General features: G+C 47.1%; 1 protein-coding gene across 21 annotated transcripts in view; it reads left to right on the top strand.

Annotated features, from left to right (window-relative positions):
• Positions 1 to 23,123, top strand: part of IFT122 (intraflagellar transport 122) — a 77,919-nt gene that overhangs the window by 9,896 nt on the left and 44,900 nt on the right. For 16 of the 21 annotated variants that reach the window (XR_004479392.2, XM_033414164.2, XM_033414153.2 and 13 more), the window contains 10 exons: positions 2,068 to 2,146; positions 4,896 to 4,972; positions 7,115 to 7,181; positions 8,061 to 8,207; positions 11,800 to 11,875; positions 18,099 to 18,290; positions 18,447 to 18,585; positions 19,772 to 19,974; positions 20,908 to 21,045; positions 22,473 to 22,637. Coding sequence is in view for 20 of the 21 variants with exons in the window: in XM_033414164.2 (XP_033270055.1) it covers positions 2,068 to 2,146; positions 4,896 to 4,972; positions 7,115 to 7,181; positions 8,061 to 8,207; positions 11,800 to 11,875; positions 18,099 to 18,290; positions 18,447 to 18,585; positions 19,772 to 19,974; positions 20,908 to 21,045; positions 22,473 to 22,637 (1,283 nt within the window). In the remaining variant the exon portion in view is untranslated. Of the gene's footprint in view, positions 1 to 2,067; positions 2,147 to 4,895; positions 4,973 to 7,114; positions 7,182 to 8,060; positions 8,208 to 9,237; positions 9,415 to 11,799; positions 11,876 to 18,098; positions 18,291 to 18,446; positions 18,586 to 19,771; positions 19,975 to 20,907; positions 21,046 to 22,472; positions 22,638 to 23,123 lie in introns of all 21 variants that reach the window. The other 5 variants (XM_033414169.2, XM_033414156.2, XM_004284302.3 and 2 more) reach the window with 4 other exon arrangements.

Genomic DNA, 23,123 nt, shown 5'->3' with positions numbered 1-23,123 from the left:
GACAGCTCCAACCCGAAAAGCTCTGTGAGTCTGAGGTGGTTATTGACCCTGTCTGAGTCTCGATTTCCTCATGTGTCAAGTGGATATAGGATTAGAGGTGGCCCTCTGTGACCACTGCCAAGAAGTCGCAGAATCGATGGTACAGTGCTTAAATGAACCATGGAGATCATTCAGGCTCCAGGTTTTTAATTTCTTTTAGATGACAGACCTCTTTGAGAATCTGATGAAAGCTATAGACCCCTCTCTAGAAAAATGCACCTACTTCATGTATACACACAATTTGGGGCACACAGTGTTAGTCTGATCTAGCCCAGTCTCTTCATGTTACACCTACATAAAGATTTAGAGAAGTCACACGACTGGCGGAGGTCATACAGCGAGGTAGTGGCAAAGACAACGCTAGTTCTTGCCTGGTAGTCAGCAGCCCTGTGCCACGGTAGTCATATTTTTTTATGTGCGTGTTTGAGTTTAAGTTCAGAGTAGTACCGTGGGGAGACCTGTGAGGCCTCAGAGTTTATAAGCCTAGGGCGTCTTTGGCCTGCAGCACCATCAAGGCCCTTGAGGATCTTAGAGTGAGACCTGCCATCAGGGGCATTTGTCCGCGTTTTGCATAGTCCTGCCACACACATCTTCACGTTTGATCTCCCAGCAGCCCTCTGAAGGAGGCAGGGAAGGGATCGCAGCTCCTCTCACGGATCAGAAAACAGGCTTGGAGCGATTACGGGTGACGGTGGCAGAGCTGGGCCTGACCTGGATCCTCTGACTGCAGAGCCCTTGTTGTTTCTGGTGTATCATGCTGCCCCTCATGACACTCATGTAATGATAAGGAAGTCTTTTCCCCTTGGATCTAGAAGTGAGGATACACTGAATTTGGTTTTGCTCTTTAAAAAATGATGATTTTGCTTGTTTCCGATTTCCCCCTTAAATTGAATAAGTATTTAATGAGCAACTATGATACAAAGGTGTATTAAGAGCTAGTTTTTCTTCAAGGAAAGCCATACAAGGCAATGTAAGGAAATAATAATAATAGCTACTTTTGTTTAGCATTCATTCTAGGCCAGGCACAGACCTAAGCACTTTAATCTCATTTAATCTTCACAACAACTATGAGGTAAATACTGTTGTTGCGTCCACTTTTCACATGAGGAAATGAAGGCCTAGAGATGTTCAGTAGCTTGTTCCTGGTCCTGCAGCTGGTGGGTGACGTCGCTGGGGATTCCAGCTCCGACTCTGAGCCCTTAGTCCACACTCTTCCTCACCTGCTGCCTGCCAGTGTAAGGGAGCAGTGACAGAAATAATAAATAAGAGCAGCTTCTATTATTTAGTATTTGCAGCAGTGTCACATGGCCCAAGCAGTGTGAAAATGAAAATCTCATCTGTCACTCTTTTGCTTAAAGCCTTTCTTTGGGATAGAGAGCAGGATCTTACTGTGGCCCCGAAGCCCCTAGAGATCCCTCCCCCACCCACCTCACCCTTTGCCCTTGATGTTCTATGCTGGCTGCCTCTCAGCTCCTCACACATGCAGGTTTTTCCTGCCTCAGGGCCTTTGCACATCTGCTTGACCCATATGGATAGGTCTCTCTCCTCTCGTTGCACCTGGCTAAGCTTTGCTCAACCTTTAGGTCTCAATGAAAGATACCATTCTCACAGAAACCTCCCTCACCAAAATTGGGTCCTCAGGTATTCTCTTTTATAGGGCCTGCTTTTTTTTCTCACTACGTCGTATTTGAATTGGATTAATTTAATTTAATGCCTACTTTTCCCACCAGACAAACTCTATGAAGGTAGACAGCATGTATGTTTTAATCACCACTTGATTCTGAGCACAGAAAATGATGCTGGCATGAGATAGGCCCTCAGTACATCTTTGTTAGTGCCAGGCAGAGCAGGATATGAGCTCAAACTTCCTGACTCCAAAGTACTGCCACTCAGTACAGATAAGAAGAAGGGGTAGAGAAGCAACTGACACATACTAGGGACCTTAAAGAAGTCGTTTTCTAAGAAATACTCTGCAAAATGCTGGCCTAAATGAATGTGAAAATTTATTCTTTTTAAAAACACTTTTAGGCAAGCGCTTTGCTTCTGGATCAGCTGACAAAAGTGTTATTATCTGGACGTCAAAATTGGAAGGCATTCTGAAGTACACGTAAGTAACTGTTTAGGTTTACGGTATTATTAGTTTGCCTCTTACTGAGCTACTGTAGCAAAAGGCCCTTAGCAAAGCTATCAGGAAGGACTTTTTTCTCTGCAGTTGAACTTCAAGTGAAGTTGTGGGGTTGTGCGCTGGGAGGGTTGGGGAATGAGTAAGTGAGGGAACAGTTCTTGAGCACTGCTGGCTTGGCCAGCACTGGGCTAGGTGTTTTCGTGTAGCTCAGTTTAGTTAATCTGATATCGCACATTCCACCCCACCCTGACCTGTCCTTTTTCAAGAGCCTCACATCCAGCCACCGTTGACACCCTGAGACTTGGGGTCAGTGTGCTCCAGGCCCCTCTCAGTGCAGAGGCTCTCCTCCTCTTCTTCCCCATCCCTCCGCCTGGTTAACCCCTACTCACTCTGCACATCTCAGATGTTGCTTCTGTGAAGTCTTTCCTGCCCCTGGAGCCTTGATTGGGTCTCCTTCATGGTGCTTCTCACAGCTGTAGTTTTTTTTTTTTTCTTTTGGCCGTAACGTGTGGCATGTGGGATCTTAGTTCCCCGACCAGGGACTGAACCTGTGCCCCGAGCAGTGGGAGCATGGAGTCTTAACCACTGGACAGCCAGGGAAGTCCCTAACGGCTGTAGTTTTACACTTATTCTGGTGGCTGATTGATATCTCCCATCAGCCTGTAAGCTCCATGAGGGCAGACACTGCGTCTGTTTTGCTCATGCTGTGTCACTGGTGCCTAGTGCAATGCCTGGCCTGTAGTAGGTTCTCAACAAATGATCGTTTTTCTTTCTTTTTCTTTTTAAATTATTTATTTATTTATTTATTTATTTATTTATTTATGGCTGTGTTGCGTCTTCGTTTCTGTGCGAGGGCTTTCTCTAGTTGCGGCAAGTGGGGGCCACCCTTCATCGCGGTGCGTGGGCCTCTCACTATCGCAGCCTCTCTTGTTGCGGAGTACAGGCTCCAGACACGCAGGCTCAGTAATTGTGGCTCACAGGCCTAGTTGCTCCGCGGCATGTGGGATCTTCCCAGACCAGGGCTCGAACCCTTGTCCCCTGCATTGGCAGGCAGATTCTCAACCACTGCACCACCAGGGAAGCCCGTTTTTCTTTTTAATTGTGGTAAAATACACATAACATCATCCTAAGCATTTTTAAGTGTACAGTTCGGTAGTGCTAAGTACATCCATGTTGTCGTGCAGCCAGTCTCCAGGACTATTTTTCATCTTGCAAAACTGAAGCTCCACACCCATTAAGCAGCCACTTCCATTCCCCTTCCCCAGCCCTAGGCACCACCATTCTACTTTCTGTCTCTATGAATTTGACTACTCTGGGTACCGTATATAAGTGGAATCCTATGGTGTTTGTCCTTTTGTAACTGGTTTATTTCACTGAGCATAATGTCCTCAAGGTTCCTGTGTCAGAACTCCCTTACATTTTAATGCTGAATAATATTCTGGTGTATGTACAGAGCATATTTTGTTTATCCATTCATCTGTTGTTGACGGACATTTGGGTTACTTCCACCTCTTGGCTATTCAGAATAATGCTGCTGTGAACACCGATGTGCAAATCAACAAATCAATATTTGAATGAATGAATAAATGAATGAATGAATGAGGTTGTAAGTAAAGTATTACCCAGAAGTGGAGGAATAAAACTCAGGTTGAGGGACTTCCCTGGTGGCACAGTGGTTAAGAATCCACCTGCCAGTGCAGGGGACATGGGTTTGAGCCCTGGTCCGGGAAGATCCCACATGCCGCAGAGCAACTAAGCCCGTGTGCCACAACTACTGAGCCTGCACTCCAGAGCCCATGAGCCACAACTGCTGAGCCCGCGTGCCACAACTAGTGAAGCCTGTGTGCCTAGAGCCCGTGCTCCACAACAAGAGAAGCCACTGTGATGAGAAGCCCGCGCACCGCAACAAAGAGTAGCCCCCATTCACTGCAACTAGAGAAAGCCTGTGTGCAGCAACGAAGACCCAGTACAGCCAAAAATAAAAATTAATTAATTAATTAATTAAAAACAAAAAACAGGGCTTCCCTGGTGGCGCAGTGGTTGAGAGTCCGCCTGCCAATGCAGGGGACACGAGTTCGTGCCCCGGTCCGGGAAGATCCCACATGCCGCGGAGCGGCTGGGCCCGTGAACCATGGCCGCTAAGCCTGCGCGTCTGGAGCCTGTGCTCCGCAACGGGAGAGGCCACAGCAGTGAGAGGCCCGCGTACCGCAAAAAAACAAACAAACAAAAAAAAACAACTCAGGCTGAGATGCCCCGTGTGGTACATGACTCACTCAGCTTTCATTGTTATCTCAGATGTTTCCAGATATTGGTCTAGTATTTTCATTGTACCTCCATCCTGTATTAATGAATGTATTTCCAGGCCTCCACAAAGCAATAAGTGTTAGGGCTGTTAATATGGCACTTCTTATGCACCTGGCGCTAGGCGAGGTGGTTTACATCATGCTCTTACTAGCTGGCACACCAGAGGTGTGCAGCACACTAGTCTTGGAGGAGGTGGCATTTAAGCTAGGCCAGTCTGATGCGTGGGTAATGTTTGAGAGAGGAAAATAGTGGGTGGGGGGTAGCCCAGGAGGGGAGAACTCATCCCTGTGCTTTTAATTGGTCACTTGCATCAGAGTTCACGGTGTGGAGTCAGAGAGGCTGTGGACCCATCATTAAAATCTTGAGCTGTAGCCACTGAAGCATTTGTGGTTTGCTGCATAATCATCTACATTTGTTTACTTCCTAGGCACAATGATTCTATCCAGTGTGTCTCCTACAACCCTGTTACCCACCAGCTGGCGTCCTGTTCCTCCAGTGACTTTGGTAGGTTCTGATTCCCAGTGTCTTGTCTGGGAATAACTGAAAATTGGCAGAAGGTGCTGAAATCTATCCAGAATGTGGTGGTTTTGTCCTGAGACAGTTAATGCCTTTCTACCCGCCGTCAATGGCTGAAGGGAGGCTGGCACTTGTTCTTTAAATTGTGTAGAAACCAAGAGAGTGAGTGATGGCACTGAGTCTGGTAAGAAGTCTGGGAGACAGCGGGAAGGGCCCTGGGAGGGAGATGGTGAGAGAGATGGGAGAGCACAGGCGTTAAGTTGGTGTTGCCACCTCTGGGAAGCCTTCCCCGCCCCACCCTGGCAGGGACAGTTCAGTTGTCCCCACTTCCGGGTCCCCCAGCGTCCGTGTATGTGTGGAAAGCTTCACTGTGCTTCTTGTGCGGCGTGTCCCCATTAGTTGTTCAGTGGCTGTGGCTGTCCTTCCTGAGGGGCTGAATGCCCCGAGGAGTTCACCCACCCCACAAACGGCACTGGTGTAGTCCTGGCGCAGAGGAGAAGCAGTGAGACGTCAGCGAAGAGGCAGGAACGCGAGCAGAGGCTTGCATGTTCTCTTTTCAAGGTCGATTCTGGCTTACAGCTCATAAGTTCCGTCTTCCTTGCTAAGAGATAGTGGTTACAACAGAACAGCCATTGTTGAAATCAAGGAGCGAGAGATCTAATCCCTTTCAGTTTCCTCCTGATCTAAGATGAATGCATCCCCCAGTCCATCCACTGATACAATTCTGAGGTTCCAAAGAGAGAATGTAATTGAAAGCATGTTGTATAAATAAAAGGGGAAGGGACTGTCATTCATTAAAAATTTAGCATTTTCTCCATGTGAGGCATTGGTCTGGGTGCTTACTTTTGGGGTGAAAAAGACAAAATAGAATTCCTGCCCTCAAAGAGCTTGTGGTTGGGGGCAGGTAGGGAGGAAGAATTTGTAAAAATATATTATTAAGGAATAATATTTGTTGAATGTTTGTGATATGCTAGGCACTGTCCTGAGAGTTGAAACAAATTCCTGTGTGAGCTCTGTGACGACCCCTGAGGTCAGGTATTATTCTCATCCCCACTCCACTGAGGAACAGAACTTGAGCTTAGAGTGGTCCAGTGACTCACTTGAGGTCACCCAGCGGGTAAGGGATGGACCCAGGCCTTGGACCTAGGCCGTGTGATTGCATCTAGAGTCTGCTCTGGTCAGTGCTGCCTCAGGGGCCTGGAGGGTGTGGTTTCCTCCAGCAGCAGGCTCTGAGGGGGCCTCGGTGGACCACAGGTAAGGTGTGCATAGGCTGAAATGCCGGGGGAGGCATTCTGGGCAGGGGAGAGGGGAAGCACATTGTTTGATGTTGCACCTTGCTGTGTAAATGCGTTTCTGCCCTAGGGTTACTTCCTTGGCCGTGCTTCATGGCTCAGGCAAAGAGTAGAATTTGCTTTTGTTGCCCAGACCTACACCTGTTGTGGGCCACTGAGTCACTGGCAGGAGGGAGCAAGCCGAAGGTGACCAGTGTGCCAGGGACATGGCACAGCCCAGATAGGGTCAGGAGAGACTGGATTTTCAGAAAGCGTCATTCATTACTTTGAATGCTAAGTTGTACTCTGGTTGCAGTGTAATAATTACGAACAGTGAACTTGCCATTTCTTTGACTTAAACTCCTGAAAAGTTGGCTATCAATTCACCAATATATCTTCCTCTCTTTTTTCTTTTGAAATAATTATAGATTCACAGTAAGTTGCAAAGATAGTTGAGAGGTCTTATGTACCCTTCTTCCTGTTTCCCCAATGGATACATCTTATGTAACTGTTGTACGGTATCAAAATCAGGAGGTGGGGCCTGGCACAATGTGTGTACATAGTTCTGTCATTTCATCCCCTGTGTAGATTACCATCACCACAAAGATACTCCTTTACCCTCATCTCCCCCATCTCCTGTTAGCACTAACCCCTTGTACCTGGTAACCATTCATCTGTTCCCCATCTTTATATAAGATGGAATCATATAGCATATGACCTTTTGAGACTGGCTTTTTAAACTCGGCATAAAACCCTGGAGATCCATCTAAATTGTAGTGTGTATCAATAGTTTGTTCCTTTTTGTTGCTGAGTAATGTTCCAACCAACCTCTCTTCTTTTATATTATTTTGTGTTGAAGGCTTATGGTCTCCTGAACAGAAGTCTGTCTCTAAGCACAAATCTAGCAGCAAGATCACCTGCTGCAGGTAAGTTAAGGGCAGCTCTGAAGGTAGTTTTTTGTTCCCTGCTCTTCAAACAGACTCTCAAAGTCTGGTTAGTTCACACAGTAGAGAAGGTCTTGTGCTACCTAGTTGGTTTGGGCCCCATGTTTCCTCTTTTCCTCAGGTTGCTTTTGTGCAGTTGTCCAGCAGCAGGCCTCCCCAGCCTCAAGCTGTGCTCAGGGGAGGCTCTGGGGACCTGAGGCTGTCCTGGTGCAGGCAGCACATGCGCTGGAGAAAGCTCGGGCTTTGATATTAGATCTGGATTCGAATCCACATTCAGTGGCTGACAGGCTCTGTGACCTCAGGAGGTTCCTTATTTGACAAATGGGGATTAAGATGCTGACTTGATGGGGCTGTTGTGAAATGTACACGAGCTAATGAGTTTAAAGCAAGCAGCGCGGTGCCTGCACACGGTAGACGCTCTCAAATGGTGGCTGGTCTTGCTGCGCAGCTTCTGAGTGTAGCCTTTCTTTCCATTCAGCATTTGTTAGGCACCTGTTCTAGAGGCTAGCAACAACCAAGACGCAGATTCTGTTCTTCAGGTGCACTGGAAGTGGGAGGAGGTTGAAATGGCGAGCGGGGAATGGAGGCTGACCCCGCAATGCAGGCAAAGCTGAGGGCCGTCGTGGCAGTGCAGACAGAGACTATGGGCACCAAGAAGGTGCTCCCGCCTTCACATCTCACCCTCCACTCCAGGAAGAAATGGGACTCTCAGTTTGGCCCTCTGATTTTTACATCAGGGTCAGGATGAGCCCAGCCATTGCTGCCTCATCAGATTGTTTCAACCAAGGTATCATCCTTGCAACTTTGACTTTCTCTGTGTTCCTTTCCCCTCCCCATGCCCATTGTTGGTTGTTTGAACAGCTGGACAAATGACGGTCAGTACCTGGCTCTGGGGATGTTCAGCGGGGTCATCAGCATACGGAACAGAAACGGGGAGGAGAAGGTGAAGATTGAGCGGCCAGGGGGCTCCCTCTCCCCGCTGTGGTCCATCTGCTGGAGCCCTTCAAGGTGACCGCACAGCTGTCCTCCTCCTAGGACGGAAACTCTGTGGAGAAGGCCTTCTCAGCGGGCTGAGTTCTTTCCCCCGAGGGCTCCATGATTCAGAGGCTTCTCACCCCATTTGACTGATCTGTTTTGGAACCTATTCCATGTGAATGGAATTTTTAAAGAGCCCATCTTGAGTTTTGGAATGAATCCCAGAAATTTAGCTGAGCAGATGAGCTATCTAGACCAGCTCAGTGTGTGTGTGCGTGAGAGAGAGAGGGAGAGAGAGTATGTACGCATGTGACACAGGAGAGCCATTTCCTTAGGAATCGAGAGCTCACCTCTCTGCTGTGGCTTTATTTTGGTCTTTTCCACCTTTCAGTTCTTCCCTCCAAGTCTGAGCAGAAGATGTGCTTTTTCATGAGCCTTTTTTACTTTTTCATGAGCCTATTTTGCTGCCCTTGTCAAAAAAACATCAAAATTAAGTATAAATGTCCCCAAAGCCTATAATTGCACAAACAGTTGGCATCTACCTTCTCTAACCTTACACACGTTTTCCTTACTGTGCTCATGTGACTTTGATGGTGGACTAATAGCTTTACATCCTCTTTGTATAATTCTGTGATATTATTAAACCACCAATATCCCCCACAGAGTCCTCTGAAGGTAAAGAACTTAATGTTTACCAGCCCAATGTCATTTTACAGGTGGTGCCTACTTGATTTAGAAGGTAGTTTAATTTCATTGCTTTTCTTACATCAGATTATTATGCTTCTTCCTGAATCATTTTGTCCAGCCCAGGGCTGTACCATGTATGTCTAATGCCTTCAGAGGCCATTAGCCTACCCCAGAGTTCCTGCTGTTTGATTTTTGTGGCCACAGATGACTTGTGGCTTCAGGGTACCATTTTTAATTCATGAGAAGCAGCACACCCAGTGTACCTGGTTGCTGTCCTCTTCCGGGCGGGGTTCAGGGGCTCCTTGACGGGTTTTGAAATTAAGCTTTAGTGTAGTTCTAGGCAACGTGATTGTGAACAACCACTTACTGTCTGCAGCCGATGGGAGAGTTTCTGGATGAACAGAGAGAACGAGGATGCCGAGGAAGTCATTGTCAACAGATATTTTCAGGAAATCCCTTCCACTCTGAAGTCAGCAGTGTACAGTAGTCAGGGTAGTGAGGCAGAGGAGGAAGAGCCAGAGGAAGAGGACGACAGTCCCAGGGACGACAACTTGTGAGTGTGTCCCGAGGAGCGAGAACCCTCCTTGGAAGGGTCCAGCCCCCAGCGTAGACCTGCTGGGGCAGGTGCTGCTCCGAAGCTCCTTTCTAAAAGGGACCGGGGGCGGGGGTGTTGCTGGTTAAAGCTCCTCCAGCAAGGGGGACACTCCCTCTAAACTTGTGAGTTATAAAATTCTTCTTTGAGAGACTTGAGGAAATACTGAAAAGTCTAAGGGAGAAAGTTTGACTTTTCTATAAAACCCCATCCCCTGAGGAAACCACTGTTAGCATTTTAGTGTATTTCCTCTCAGGCTTTTAGTGTATTCATATAATGAACCAAATCATATCGTACTTCCTTTTTTTCCACTTAACATCATAGAGTGCACTTTTTCCGGTAACATTAGCGGTCCTTTGAGAAACATGATTTTTAGTGCCTGCCTCGTGTGCCCTTGGCATGGCCGCCCAGGAGTTCAGTGAACGCTTCTTCTCTTACTGTGCACTTTCTTAGCCTGTTTCCACGCCGCACCTCACCTTGTATTTGCTAGGACACGTATCAGAGAGGAGGCCCCCATCTTACCCGCAGTCCTCACACCAAATCCTCGCTGTCCAGCTGTCCTTCCTTCTCTTCAGTCGAGGTTACCTGTAGGGAAAACACTGCAGGCTGGAGTGCGGGAGCCAGGATATTCTGATTGGGCAAAAGTGATCGAACTTAGGACTTTTCAAACTGTGTTCTGTGGTGCCTGGGGTTCCTTGGAAAAAGAAGGTGGGAGGGGCTTCCCTGGTGGCGCAGTGGTTGAGAGTCCGCCTGCTGACACAGGGGACACGGGTTTGTGCCCCAGTCCGGGAAGATCCCACATGCTGCGAAGCGGCTGGGCCCGTGAGCCATGGCCGCTGAGCCTGCGCGTCCGCAACGGGAGAGGCCACGACAGTGAGAGGCCCGCGTACTGCAAAAAAAAAAAAAAAAAGAAGGTGGGAGGTGGGGGACAAGGAAGGGAGGAAAGGGTGGGTTTCAGGTCCCTATCTGTGCTTCAGCCAGAGCAGACCCTTTAATTGTTAGCACAAGTGTTTGTTTTGCTAAGGAGTCCCACTGCCAGGGGGAAAAAAGGGGAAAAGAAGGTTGAAAACCACCCATCCAGCTTGTGGGGCTGAACCCGGCCCAGAGCTGTATGTGGTCTCCCCAAGAGGGCTCACTGTAGCCTGGGCCTCTGGATGTGTTTGGATTTCAGTGCCATTCACACAGAGTTCACCTGTGGGTCCGCTCCATCCCTCTCCATCTTTGTCTTTTTTCCCTTAGTTACGAATTAGTGCTATTTTGCCACTCTTGGCTGGGTTTTGCAGATAGGGCTGCACCATGCTTTGCCTGCATATCTCATGGTGCTGCCAGATGACCGCAAGGCCCTGGGCTCAAAAAGCTGGAATTAGTAAAGAAAGAGGAGGCAACATTAGGTGGATTAAGACCAGGACTCAAGGGCTGGGAATGTCTCTCTCTTGAATCAGATTCCTGAGTAGCCTGATCCCCAGCCTTAGCTGAGGAGGTTTCTCCTGTGCTGGTCCTACAGCCCCAGTTCCTAGACACTGATCCTGATAGGCACTCAGTTTCAAAGACAGTTGTTGGTCTTTTTTTTTTTAAATTCGATCCAGTCAACCTTTTCACCTGTGCAAAAACCCCAACTGTGTTAATTTCCCGCTTGAGGAGAGGCAAGCCAAGTTCCCCTCTGGCCATTAAAAAATCAGACGATCCATGCCTTCCCAGTGCAGAAGACATATCTCTCCACCATCTCCCCATGGTTTTTTTTTTGCGGTACGCGGGCCTCTCACTGTTGTGGCCTCTCCCGTTGCGGAGCACAGGCTCCGGACGCGCAGGCTCAGCGGCCATGGCTCACGGGCCCAGCCGCTCCGCGGCACGTGGGATCTTCCTGGACCGGGGCACGAACCCGTGTCCCCTGCATCGGCAGGCGGACTCTCAACCACTGCGCCCCCAGGGATGCCCTCCCCATGTTTTATAGTGTGTAAGAGAGAAGCACTCTTGGATCTGCAACCTTGCTGTTTCTTAGCTTTGCTCCTAGGAAACTGAAATGAGAGGTTTCACCTCTTCATTGTGGCAGTGTCTTGGCACCACGAGCACCTGAGTGGTGGGGCATTCAGTGAAATAACAGATACCGGGAGGGCTGAATCTCACCTGCTCCCTTCCCATTGGACTGATTGATGGGTAGGCCCACATTACAACTTTTGGCCTCTGTACTCTTGTCCAACATTTGGCAATCTGACAGCCTGGCCAGGGCTTTCTTTTTCCTGTTGTTTGTTAAACTCTCAGGCTACACTGAGATGTAGATGCTGATGAGGGCTACACTCCTGAGCAGGCCATGGCCCCACGTAACCTTTTTTGTCTTCTGTTGATTAGAGAGGAACATAATGACATCCTGGCTGTAGCTGATTGGGGACAGAAGCTTTCCTTCTACCAGCTGAGTGGAAAACAGGTATGTAGCTCTGTACAAGCCCGATGGGAGAAACAGTTTCGGTCATGCCTGTTTTAGTGTATTTTCATGTTTGGAGATTGTATTAATAATAATTGTACATTATTTTTGTTAGCTCCTGTTTATTGAGCATTTACTGTGATACCAGCTTCGGTGCTCAGTGCTATGCATACTTTATCTCATTTAATTCTTACAAAACCTTTTGAAGTAGGTACTTTGATCAACTTTTCAGAAATGAGTAGATAATACTTAGAGCAGTGAAATAAATATCACGTCCAAGGTCTCGCACTGCTAGTAAATGATGGCACCTGGGATTGAAACGCAGCTTGGTCTGTAAGGTCTTGGTTCTAGTCATGACCCTACCTTCCTGTATTTGACTTATTCACCTTGTGAACAGTTATGAGCAGCCACTAGGCCAGCCCTTCACCTATTAGGAGCTGCTGACATAGCGCTGTGTAAGTCATTGCCTCTGCTCTGCGAGAGCTCACAGGCTGGTGGGGATAGCCAGCAGTCCCCGTGCAGTGTGATCCATGGCATGAGAGAGAATTGTACAGATAGACAGCTATAGGGACACAAAAAAAGATGGCAGCACTGCTTGGTGGAGACCGGAGATTTTGTAGAGGTGAGCTTTGAGCAGGACAAGCAGGAGTTCGCTAGGCAGAGGACAATGGGAATGGCGTTTCAGGCAGAGGAAATAGCATCTGCAAAGGCAGGGAAGAATGAAAATATGTGACAGTTCAAGCGACAGTGATTTGTTTAGGGTGACTGGATCCCCAGACTTGTGGACAAAGATGGAGCTAGAAAGGAAGATGGGGACATGACTGTAAAGGACCTGACTAGTGAGAATAAGGAGTTTGAACATCATCTACTGTAAGTATTCAGGAGCCATAGATCCAGGGAGGGAGTGACGTGGTCAGATTCCCATTTCAGAAGATTTCCTTGTTTCTGTGGAGGGTGGATTAAGGTAGAGAGAGCCTGGTAGTAGGAAAATCTGTTAGTAGGCAAAAGACACTGAGGATTAGTGGGGGTGGCTTGAACCGCATACAAGCAGGTGAGAATTACAGCCTGTTCAATGGAGCCTTTGTTTAACAACATCCTTACTCCTCAAAAAATGTCATGCTAGAAGGGAAAGGTATCAGCTATGTGTAGCCTACCTTTGGGGCCGTTTCTTCTACCTCATCTTACTGTTGGTCATTTCTTTTATAATTAAGTAAAGAAAAAATAAGGAGTGTTTTCTCAGTTTCCCATGGCTGATTTCCCCAAACCCTCATTTTTATCATCTTGCATCTAGCCCTGGCCCTATCTATTCTTCCACTTAATGTGTGTACATCATCATTCAACAAATATTTATTGCGTATCTACTGTGTAGTGGACATCGGGTGTGGGTATTGGAAGTTCATGGGAACAAAAATCCACACTACACAGGGAAGGAATGGGGTCTCGTTGCTATAGTGACCACAAAGAAGAGCTCAACGTGGGGGCCAGGCCATCGGAGATATCTTGCATGTATGCAGCTCCAGAGCTCATGTTGTGGCCCTGAGTTTTTGAATGATAAGCAACCTCATTCTGCTGAGATAACTTGTTTGGGACAGTAAAATTGTTTCCTCAGTGGCTAAGTGTCTTCTAAATCTGGGAAGATTTAGAATTAAATATACAGTGATGAAGTAGATCAAATCTATACTTTTGTGTTAGGCTTAGGTATAATGTGTACTTTTGGCATTTTAAGTGTTTGTAATGTTTAAGGGGATCTGGCTTAATAATGACAAATAGCTAACATTTATTGAGTTTCAGGCATTGTATAAAATCTTTATAACGTTAATTCTTTTAATCTTTATAACAACTCTATGAGGTAGATACTATTATCACCGCTTTACATCTAAGAAAATTGAGGCACAGAGAGGTTCAGTAATTACCCAAAGACACACAGTTTAGTTAATGGTCAAGCCTGGATTGGAACCCAGGCAGACTGGTACTAGAATCCCTATTAGAATCTCTATCAGATTTGTCTTATGATGACCATTTAAAAGACATAAGCTAGTAATCAATTTTATTCTTCCAGGTTTTTTTTGGCCATGCTGCACAGCTTGCAGGATCTTAGTTCTCCGAGCAGGGATTGAACCCAGGCCCATGGCAGTGGAAGCGAACTCCCTTATTCTTCCAATTTTAAATTGAAAGATAAAAGAAATTTTTATTAAGTACCTAAGCAATATTGGAATATTAAAGAGATTTATTATATTTTCTGGCTTGGGGTTGTGGGGGAGGTCACTGAGCTTCTTGATTCTATACATCTATGTCTTTATTATTTCACCAAATATAGAAAATTTTTTGGTTATTATTTCTTCAAATAACTTTTCTTCCCCATTCTCTCCTGTCCTTCTGGGACTCCAGTTATACATGTTAGACCTTTTGATATTGTTCTCCAGGTCATGGAGGCCCTGTTCATTTTTTAAATCTTTTTTTTCCCCTCTGATCTTGAGATTGGAGGATTTCTGTTTCTCAGTCTTCAACTTCACTGACTCTTCTGTCATCTGTAATATTTCTTAAGCCCATCCAGTGAATTTTTGTTTCAGTTATTGTATTTTTCAGCTCTAGAATTTCTATTTAGCTCTTCTTTCATATTTGTTCATTCATTACAAGTATATTTTCCTTTATATTCTTGACCATAGTTATAATGACTTTTTTTTTCTTTTTTTTGGCTGTGCCACATGATATGCGGGATATTTGTTCCCTTACCAGGGATCGAACCCGTGCCTCCAACTGCAGTGGAAGCTCGGAGCCCTAACCACTGGACTGCCAGGGAATTCCCTAAAATAGCTATTTTTATTTTTATTTATTTTTTTGCGGTACGCAGGCCTCTCACTGTTGTGGCCTCTCCCGTTGCGGAGCACAGGCTCCGGACGCGCAGGCTCAGTGGCCATGGCTCACAGGCCCAGCCGCTCTGCGGCATGTGGGATCTTCTTGGACCGGGGCACGAACCCATGTCCCCTGCATTGGCAGGCGGACTCTCAACCACTGCGCCACCAGAGAAGCCCTAAAATAGCTATTTTTAAATTCTCATCTGCTAATTCTAAATTCTGAATCATCTTGGGGTCAGTCTCTATTGGTTGTCTTTTCTCTTGAATATGGTTCACACTTTTCTGCTTTTTGGAATTTTGGGTTATATTCTGAACATTGTGAATGATACAGCATAGGGAACATCTGTCATGTTCCTCTTAAGATTATTGTGTAGTTTTTTTTTTTTTCCTTAAGCAGGTAGTTAACTTTGCTGGACTCAACATTTAAATTGTACCTTTCCTGTGTGGGCAGCAGCTGGAGTGTCTCTTCAGCCTTTGCTAGGCTGCTTGGCATCTGCCCCACACGTGGCGTGTGTAGTTCAAGGGGCTCCAGATATTCAGCAGTGTATGTGCAGGATTGGGGCTCCCCCTCTGCATCTGTCTCTTTTCTGGGATTTCCTGCCTCAATTGCAAGCTGCTGTGGTCGCTCCAAGTTCTGTGCTCATCCATCAGGTCACTGACAGTGCCTGCCCTCAGGCAAAAAGCCATTAAAAAAATGAGAAACTCACCTAATGCCATTCCCTTCTTCCAGATGCATTTGTGTCTTACGTCTCTTTCTGCTTCTGGTTGCTCTCCACTGCCTCCAGGTGGTTGTAGTTTATAGTTGGTCCAGAGTTTACAGTTGTTACCTGTAGGAGAGTTGGTCCAGTGGCAACTAGTGAGCATTACCAGAAGCTGCACGCCTTCTGTGCCATGACTCATGCGATTTTTTAGTTTTCTCATTAGAGCTACTATCATTATGTAAGTACGAGGGGAACTTTTGATTATTAGGCATTTGAAATTCTTAAAAAGGAAAATTGAATATATTAAGTTAATAACTGCAGTTTAAATTAGTTTAAGGAAATTAACTAAGTTGTAAATGAGACTAAGGGATTTTATGATCTGTTCAAAATTGAATTCCGTAAAGTTTAATGAAAGACTCCTTTTCAGTTGGTTGCTTATTTTTTAAATTTATTTATTTGTTTTTATTTTTGGCTGCGTTGGGTCTTTGTTGCTGGGCGCGGGCTTTTCTCTAGTTGTGGCGAGCGGGGGCTATTCTTCGTTGTGGTGCGTGGGCTTCTCATTGTGGTGGCTTCCCCTGTTGCAGAGCACGGGCTCCAGGCATGCGGGCTTCAGTAGTTGTGGCACGTGGGCACAGCAGTTGTGGCTCGCAGGCTCCAGAGCGCAGGCTCAGCAGTTGTGGCACACGGGCTTAGCTGCTCCGCGGCATGTGGGATCCTCCCGGAGCAGGGCTCGAATCCGTGTCCCCAGCATCGGCAGGCGGATTCCTAACCACTGCGCCACCAGGGAAGCCCTGGTTGCTTATTTTTACTAGGTTTATAAATAGGAAAATATTTGTAAGTTGAACAAAACTTAAGGAGAAACAAGGATTTTAGAGTTATTTCTATAGTAAAGTGATTATTAGTTCAATAATGATAATAAAAAATAGTCTTTTGTCACAGAAGGCACACTCAGGGGCAGCAGAGGACCCGTGGACTTTAGTGGGGAGACATCAGGTTAAATGTGCAATTACAGAGCAGTGAGAGAAGTGCTGTGGGAGAGGCCAGCACAGGGAGATGGGTCTTAATTAGGCCTTGGGTGGGCAGGGAGATTGGGGGATGCTTCATGGAGGAGATGACACCTGGCAGAGAAGAAGAGGGAAAGGGCACTCTTGGCCAGGGCTGGGGTGGTGTGGAGAATGGCACCTATGTCATGTCATTATGGAGGATTGAAAGAGCATGGGCCACTCAGGAAACTAGAAGAAATTCATTTTGGCTGAGAGAAGGATCTTGGGAACAGAGCTCAGGAGCTTGACCTTCATTCTGAAAGCAGAGGGGGCGCCATCAGAAGTGAAAAAACAGTGCACAGAGTGGGAGAGAAGTTTTACAAATTGCTTATCTGATAAGGAACTTGCATCTAGAATATGTAAAAACTCCTACAACTCAAAAATAAGACAACCTAATTGAAAAATGGGAAAGGGATCTGAATAGACGTTTCTTCAAGCAAGATGTACTTGTGGCCAGTAAGCACATGAAAAGATGTTCAACATCATTAGCTACCAGGGAAATGCAAGTCAAATTCACAATGAGACACCAGTTCACACCCAGTAGGATGGAGAAATTGGAACCCTTATTTACTACTGATATGAATATAAAATGGTACAGCCAGCCACTTTTAAAAAGGCTGGTAGTTCCTAAAACATTAAACATGAAGCTACTGTATGACCCAGCAATTCTACTCCTAGGTATGTGTATCTAAGAAAGATGAAAACATATGTCTACACAAAAATTTGTACACAAATATTCGTATCAGCATTATTCATAATAGCCAAAAATAGGGAGAACCCAAATGTCCATCAACTGATGAATGGATAAATAAAATGGGGAATATCCATACAATGGAATATTATCCAGCAATGGAAAGGAATGAAGTACTGATACATACTACAGCAAGGGTGAACCAGTCACGAAAGGTCCCATATTTTATGATTCCATTTATATGAAATGTCCAAAATAGGCAAATCTATAGACACGAAGTAGATTAGTGGTTGCCTGGGGGTGGAAAGAGGAGGGAATGGGGATTGACTGCTAACAGGTACAGGGTTTCTTTCTGGGGTGTTGGAAATGTTCCAGAATTAGTGATGATGGTTGCACAACTCCAAATATATTAAAAGCCGATGAATTGTACACTTTAAGTGGGTGAATTGTATGGTATGTGAAATTCCTCAATAAGGTTGTTATAAAGAGAAGTTAGTTTTTAGAAAATTGAATGGACTTAGTCTTGTGAAATACAAAAAAAGAAAGGAAAGAAGGGAGGGAGGGAGGAAAGAAAAGGAAGAAGAAAAGAAGCTGAGGGGAGTCCTGAACCCTAGTAAAGGCTATGTGCGGAGGAAGGCCTATGGGAGAAAGACCATCTCGGGTGCAGATTGGCTGAGGAGCTAAGACACACCCCTGGAGCAGCTGGGTGGGACTGGGGAAGACACTGGAGGATTTGGCTGTGAGGAGGGGAGAGGTAGGGTGCTCCAGAGGACTGGCCTGCGTTCATGATGGAATCAGTCACACGCGGGAGAATGCTGGCCAGCTCTCCCCAATCTTCCCAGCTCCCTCTAAAAGTTGGAGGGAAAAGCCCTTGATTGTGTTGTGATTATTATGAATTCAGAAGTAGATTTCCCTTGGCGTGTTCTCTTTCCTCAGATTGGGAAGGATCGGTCACTGAACTTTGATCCCTGCTGCCTCAGCTACTTTACTAAAGGGGAGTACATTTTGCTGGGGGGGTCAGACAAGCAAGTATCCCTTTTCACCAAGGATGGAGTGCGCCTCGGGACTGTTGGGGAGCAGAACTCCTGGGTGTGGACGTGTAAAGTGAAACCCGATTCCAACTATGTGGTAAGAAGGGGGAGTTCATTTGATGGGCCATTGCCAGAGTAGTCACTGAACATCAGCCATGTTTAGCCAGTCAGATCATTGACGCTCGTTCCTGACAAGCGGGAGGGTCGACGCTTTCTCCACAGAGAGCTGGGAATTGACACTCTTTCTCTGCAGGTGGTAGGCTGCCAGGATGGCACCATTTCCTTCTACCAGCTTATTTTCAGCACAGTCCACGGACTCTACAAGGACCGATATGCCTACAGGGATAGCATGACTGATGTCATCGTGCAGCACCTGATCACCGAGCAGAAAGGTAAAAGGCAGGTATGGCCCCTCTGGCCTCCAGGCACTGGGAAGAGGGGCAGGTTGAGAGGGCTCCTGACAGGGCAAATGAAATGGTAAGAAATGTTTCTCCTTGGTCTTTTGGAAACACACTGGACCACCAGCTCTTGCTTTTTTTTTGTGGTGGGGTGTGGAGAGGATGTAGATGTCTTTGAAAGCAGTAAACCCTCTCTCCAAAACAAAAAAAAAAGAAAAAAGCACAGACTCAGAAAATTTCGCAGGTAATAGTGAGGGGAACGTGGGCTCCCTGGCTAAGGAGGGTAACATATCACAAGTTAGAGCTGGGGGTTGGGGCTGACCTGCATGGGTCTCTGTGGACCTGTATCCTCTCTGGTCACAGTCCCTTCGGGGGTGCTGCTCTGTCAGCTCCGTGTCCACTCGCCTCCTGGCGGGTCCTTCTCCCAGAGATAAGCCCGCAGTGGGTTGCACAGGCTTGGTCACCAAGACCTAGTGTAGTCAGTCTCCTCCTCTGTCCACCCAAGTGGCCATGCTGGTTAAATGCACTGACTTCAAGTGCATTCGTATCCAGATATGCTGGCCACAGCACACTGCTGGGGGCCTGTGGGTAGGGATCCAGGTCAAGGGTTGTCCTGCAGATTCAGGTGGCATCCTCTGGTCCTCATCTGGGAGCAGCACCTCTGGTTGAAGATTCCAGCTATGATGGTGAGGGTGTAGCTACTTGGGTAGCTCCCCGGTTTCCTTCCTGAGGACATTTTCTCCACCTGGTCTATAGCAAGAGTGTGAGACCCTAGTGTGTACCAGAAACTACCTTTGGTTCCCTGTTGTCAAGGGTCGGGGGTGGGAAGTGGCCAGAGGTGTAGGCCGTTACCCAGACGGGCTCCCGATCATCAGGGGCCATTAGTGCCATGCAGAGGAATTAGATTTATATTCAGCAAGTGATGGTAGTACAAAGAATTTTACTTTCCATAGCCAGTTGTAAGCTTTGGACCACAAACATTGTATACAATTTTGGATCTCAGTTTAGCACAGCTGATTGTACATATTAGACACTCTGTAAAGATATTTTGATGAGAGTGTCTCCTTTAATTGCCAATAGCAGTAACTAAATGGTGGCTGTTAATTTCTCTGCCTTCTACCTTACTTAACAGCCTCTTGGTAGAGCTGGGTTTTTGTTTGTTTGTTTTTCTCTTTGACAGTTCGGATTAAATGCAAAGAGCTTGTCAAGAAAATTGCCATCTACAAAAATCGATTAGCTGTCCAGCTGCCCGAGAAAATCCTCATCCACGAGTTGTATTCAGATGACTCGTTGGACATGCGGTACCGGATGAAGGAGAAGATTGTTAGGAAGTTCGAATGTAACCTCCTGGTGGTGTGTGCCGACCACATCATCCTCTGCCAGGTGGGCAGCGGTGGCTGGGAGGGTGGGCCGCATCCACTTCATGCTTCCTCCAAGAGTGGGGTACCCAACTCACAGCTTTAAAATTGGTCACTAGGAAGCAAGTCCCTTTCCATCAAGCTCAGTGGCTATTCATTGCTTTCATTTTATTGGCATCTAGATGAGTCACACTCTACCAGAAAGTCATGGGCCATAAACTGGAAAATACTTTTTTGTATTGCAAAGCACTTTGTTAAACTGCGGTTGTATATATATTTTAATGACTTAAAGCATACATTGATATCCCGCAAAAGGAAGATCAATATTTTGTGGTAAACATATACACCTAAAAATTTGTGATAACTTTCAGTTAAACAACAAAAAATATTATATGAACTCACAGTCGTAAAGGAAATTTTACTTCTGAGAACTTTTTTCACAGAAAAACATTTCTCAACTTAGAGCTTCCTAGAAATGTCTAGGTCAATGCCAGGCGGGTTTGGAAAGACTTTAAGAGAAGGCCAGCCCAGCATCTTTCTTGGAAGTAGAGGTGGATTTGGTTTCAAGAAACTAGACCTGTTGGAAGTGATAAAATGGAAGAAATCCTTTAGGAATCACTGGATGTAAAATACTATTAAAATCTCTCTAAAAATCTAGAACTTCAGGCAGTTTAGGGGTACCACAGGTTATAGGATAGATGTGGCAAAAAGCTGTGCTTTTGGTTGCTGCCTCTGGCTGTGGCCGCCTGGAGGTCTGCTCAAGAACTGAAGCTGAGCTGGGCTTCGTGGGGAAAACTTGTGTGCAGGGGTAGTGGTGCCAGGCAGGGGGTCTAGATGGGGTTCAGTAGGTACTGAGCGTGTAGGTGTTTTTCATCCCTTAGGTGCAGGCAGACCTCCTTGGGAGGGCTGGGCATGCTTATTCTGTTGAATATCACGCAGAGCTGCACTTGCTTTCTAGGAAAAGCGGCTGCAGTGCCTGTCCTTCAGCGGAGTGAAGGAGCGGGAGTGGCAGATGGAGTCTCTCATTCGCTACATCAAGGTGATCGGCGGCCCCCCAGGAAGGGAGGGTCTGTTAGTCGGCCTGAAGAACGGACAGGTGAGTGCTCCCTCACGTCTCCCATCAGGCTGCTTATCTGCAGGCAGACACTGGCGACCAGACTGGTTGTGACCCTGAGGTGGGTTCCCCGGGGCAGGAGCAAGGCTCCCCTGTCTCACCCCACCCCCCGCCCCAGGCACATTGGAGGGCATCCCAGAGTTCCATTTTATGAGGACAGCTTCAGGCCAAAGATGCTCCGACTCATAGCCTGCCGAGTTCTGACAGAGTCGGCCCTGCAGCCTCTGGGCTGCCGTAGAGTGGGTTAGTGGATTTAAGGTCACCCAGAAAGTGGGAGACTTGTTAGAGATTCAGTTTCAGTGCCTTGCTAGAGAGGAAGGCAGAGCTCGTTCCTTAGGTCAGGTCCCGGTTAGAGCAATGAATGGATCAAGGCATGTGTTCTAGCTTGTATCCCAGAGGGTACTAGTCCTCACGCTGTTACTCGATGTTTAAGACAAATGGACCCTTTGCTCAAATAGATGTGGAAAATCTAGGTTACAAAATGTTAAGCAGATATGTATGTGTGTGTGTGTGTGTGTGTGTGTGTGTGTGTGTGTGTGTGTGTTCTTTGCTCAGAAGAAGAAAGTTCTAAGTGGGTTACATGGAAATTTGAAAGGAAAAATATAACTGCTTTAGCCTGAGAGTCAAGCTGTCTAGCAGATGGCTTGTGGCTGAGCCTTGTCAGGCCTTTCCTGGGGACGGAAGTCATGGAAGTTGAGATTGGCAGGGGCCACAGTGTAGCAACACCACAGGGAAGGAAAGCCAGCTTCCTTCTCTCTGTCAGCTGTCACTTCCAGTGTGAGGCTGGAGAGCATGGGCTTTGTGGGCAGGTGGACCTGGGGTCATGTTCGTCTGTAGCTACTCACTAGCTGTGTGACCCTAGGCAAGTCACTTCACCTCTCTGGGGCTCAGGTTTTACAAATGAAGAGAATACCACATGTTTCACAGGGCTGTCAAAAATGGTCAATAACTGATAGCTATGTACATCATCAACTCCATCATCAAAATTCTCATCATCCCCACCACCAGCATCATCATCGTCATCTTGCTGTGGCTACACCAGATGTCTTGTTAGTGTTTACAGGCGCCTCTTCCCGTGGTAGTTTGTGACTCAGCTCTCGTTAGATGCTGTCTCCTAACCCTGCAGTTTGGGTAATGTTGTTAATAGTCCCCAGTCAAGCAGACACTCAAGTGAGTTGGTTGTGTCTTGGGGACTGTCATTACCTTGGCGACCTCTGACGGACCACACTCCCGGTCTCCTATGGAGAAAGCCCCGTTCTCTTTCTTTTGATGGGTCCTTTTCTCCACACAGAGCCTCTGGTGAAGTTAGTGGGAGTTATTCTTGTAGAGCACACGGTTCCAACGGCCTGGCGGTGCTCCAGGGTGTTGTTGCCTTGGGGACTCACAGTTTTCCTCTGAAATTTTGCCAGATCCTGAAGATCTTTGTGGACAGTCTCTTTGCCATCGTCCTGCTAAAGCAGGCCACAGCCGTGCGCTGCCTGGACATGAGCGCCTCCCGCAACAAGTTGGCCGTGGTGGATGAAAACGACACGTGCCTGGTGTATGACATCCACACCAAGGAGTTGCTATTTCAGGTGACCCCCAAGCGTGCCCAGGACGAGGTCCTTGCCTAGAGACCCTCCCCTGGCTTCCCAGTCCCTGCAGGAAGGGCTCACACTCTGGCTCCCAGGCGGGCCTCCGGGGAGAGCAGTGAGGTGTAGCGTGTGGGGACCACACGGCAGCACAGAGTCCAAGAGGCCGGGCCCAGCCTGCACCTCGCACGCGAGCGGCGGGAGCTGGGCGAGCCTCGTGGACTTCGGTTTCCTCACAGGTAAGGTGGGCAAGTTACACCTTTCTTATGAGGTTACTGTGAGCAGTAAATGAATAATAATCAGTCTAAGTGGGGCTCATAGGTGGGCTCTCAGTAGGTGGGTTAATGTGAAGATGATTCTTTTGAAGAAGTCTGCTGCTCACCGGCTGGAGGCCTGCCTGCGTCTGCGAGTGCCCTGAGACACGGTCAGGAAACAGGACCGGTTTTGTCATCTGAAAGAAGGGAAGGGATGGGGGCAGCCCTTCCTCTG

The sequence above is a fragment of the Orcinus orca genome, chromosome 10 (assembly GCF_937001465.1).
Source record: "Orcinus orca chromosome 10, mOrcOrc1.1, whole genome shotgun sequence".
NCBI classification, from domain to species: Eukaryota; Metazoa; Chordata; class Mammalia; order Artiodactyla; family Delphinidae; genus Orcinus; species Orcinus orca.
Note: the sequence above shows the minus strand (reverse complement) of the source record. Positions and strands in the feature narration are given on the sequence as shown.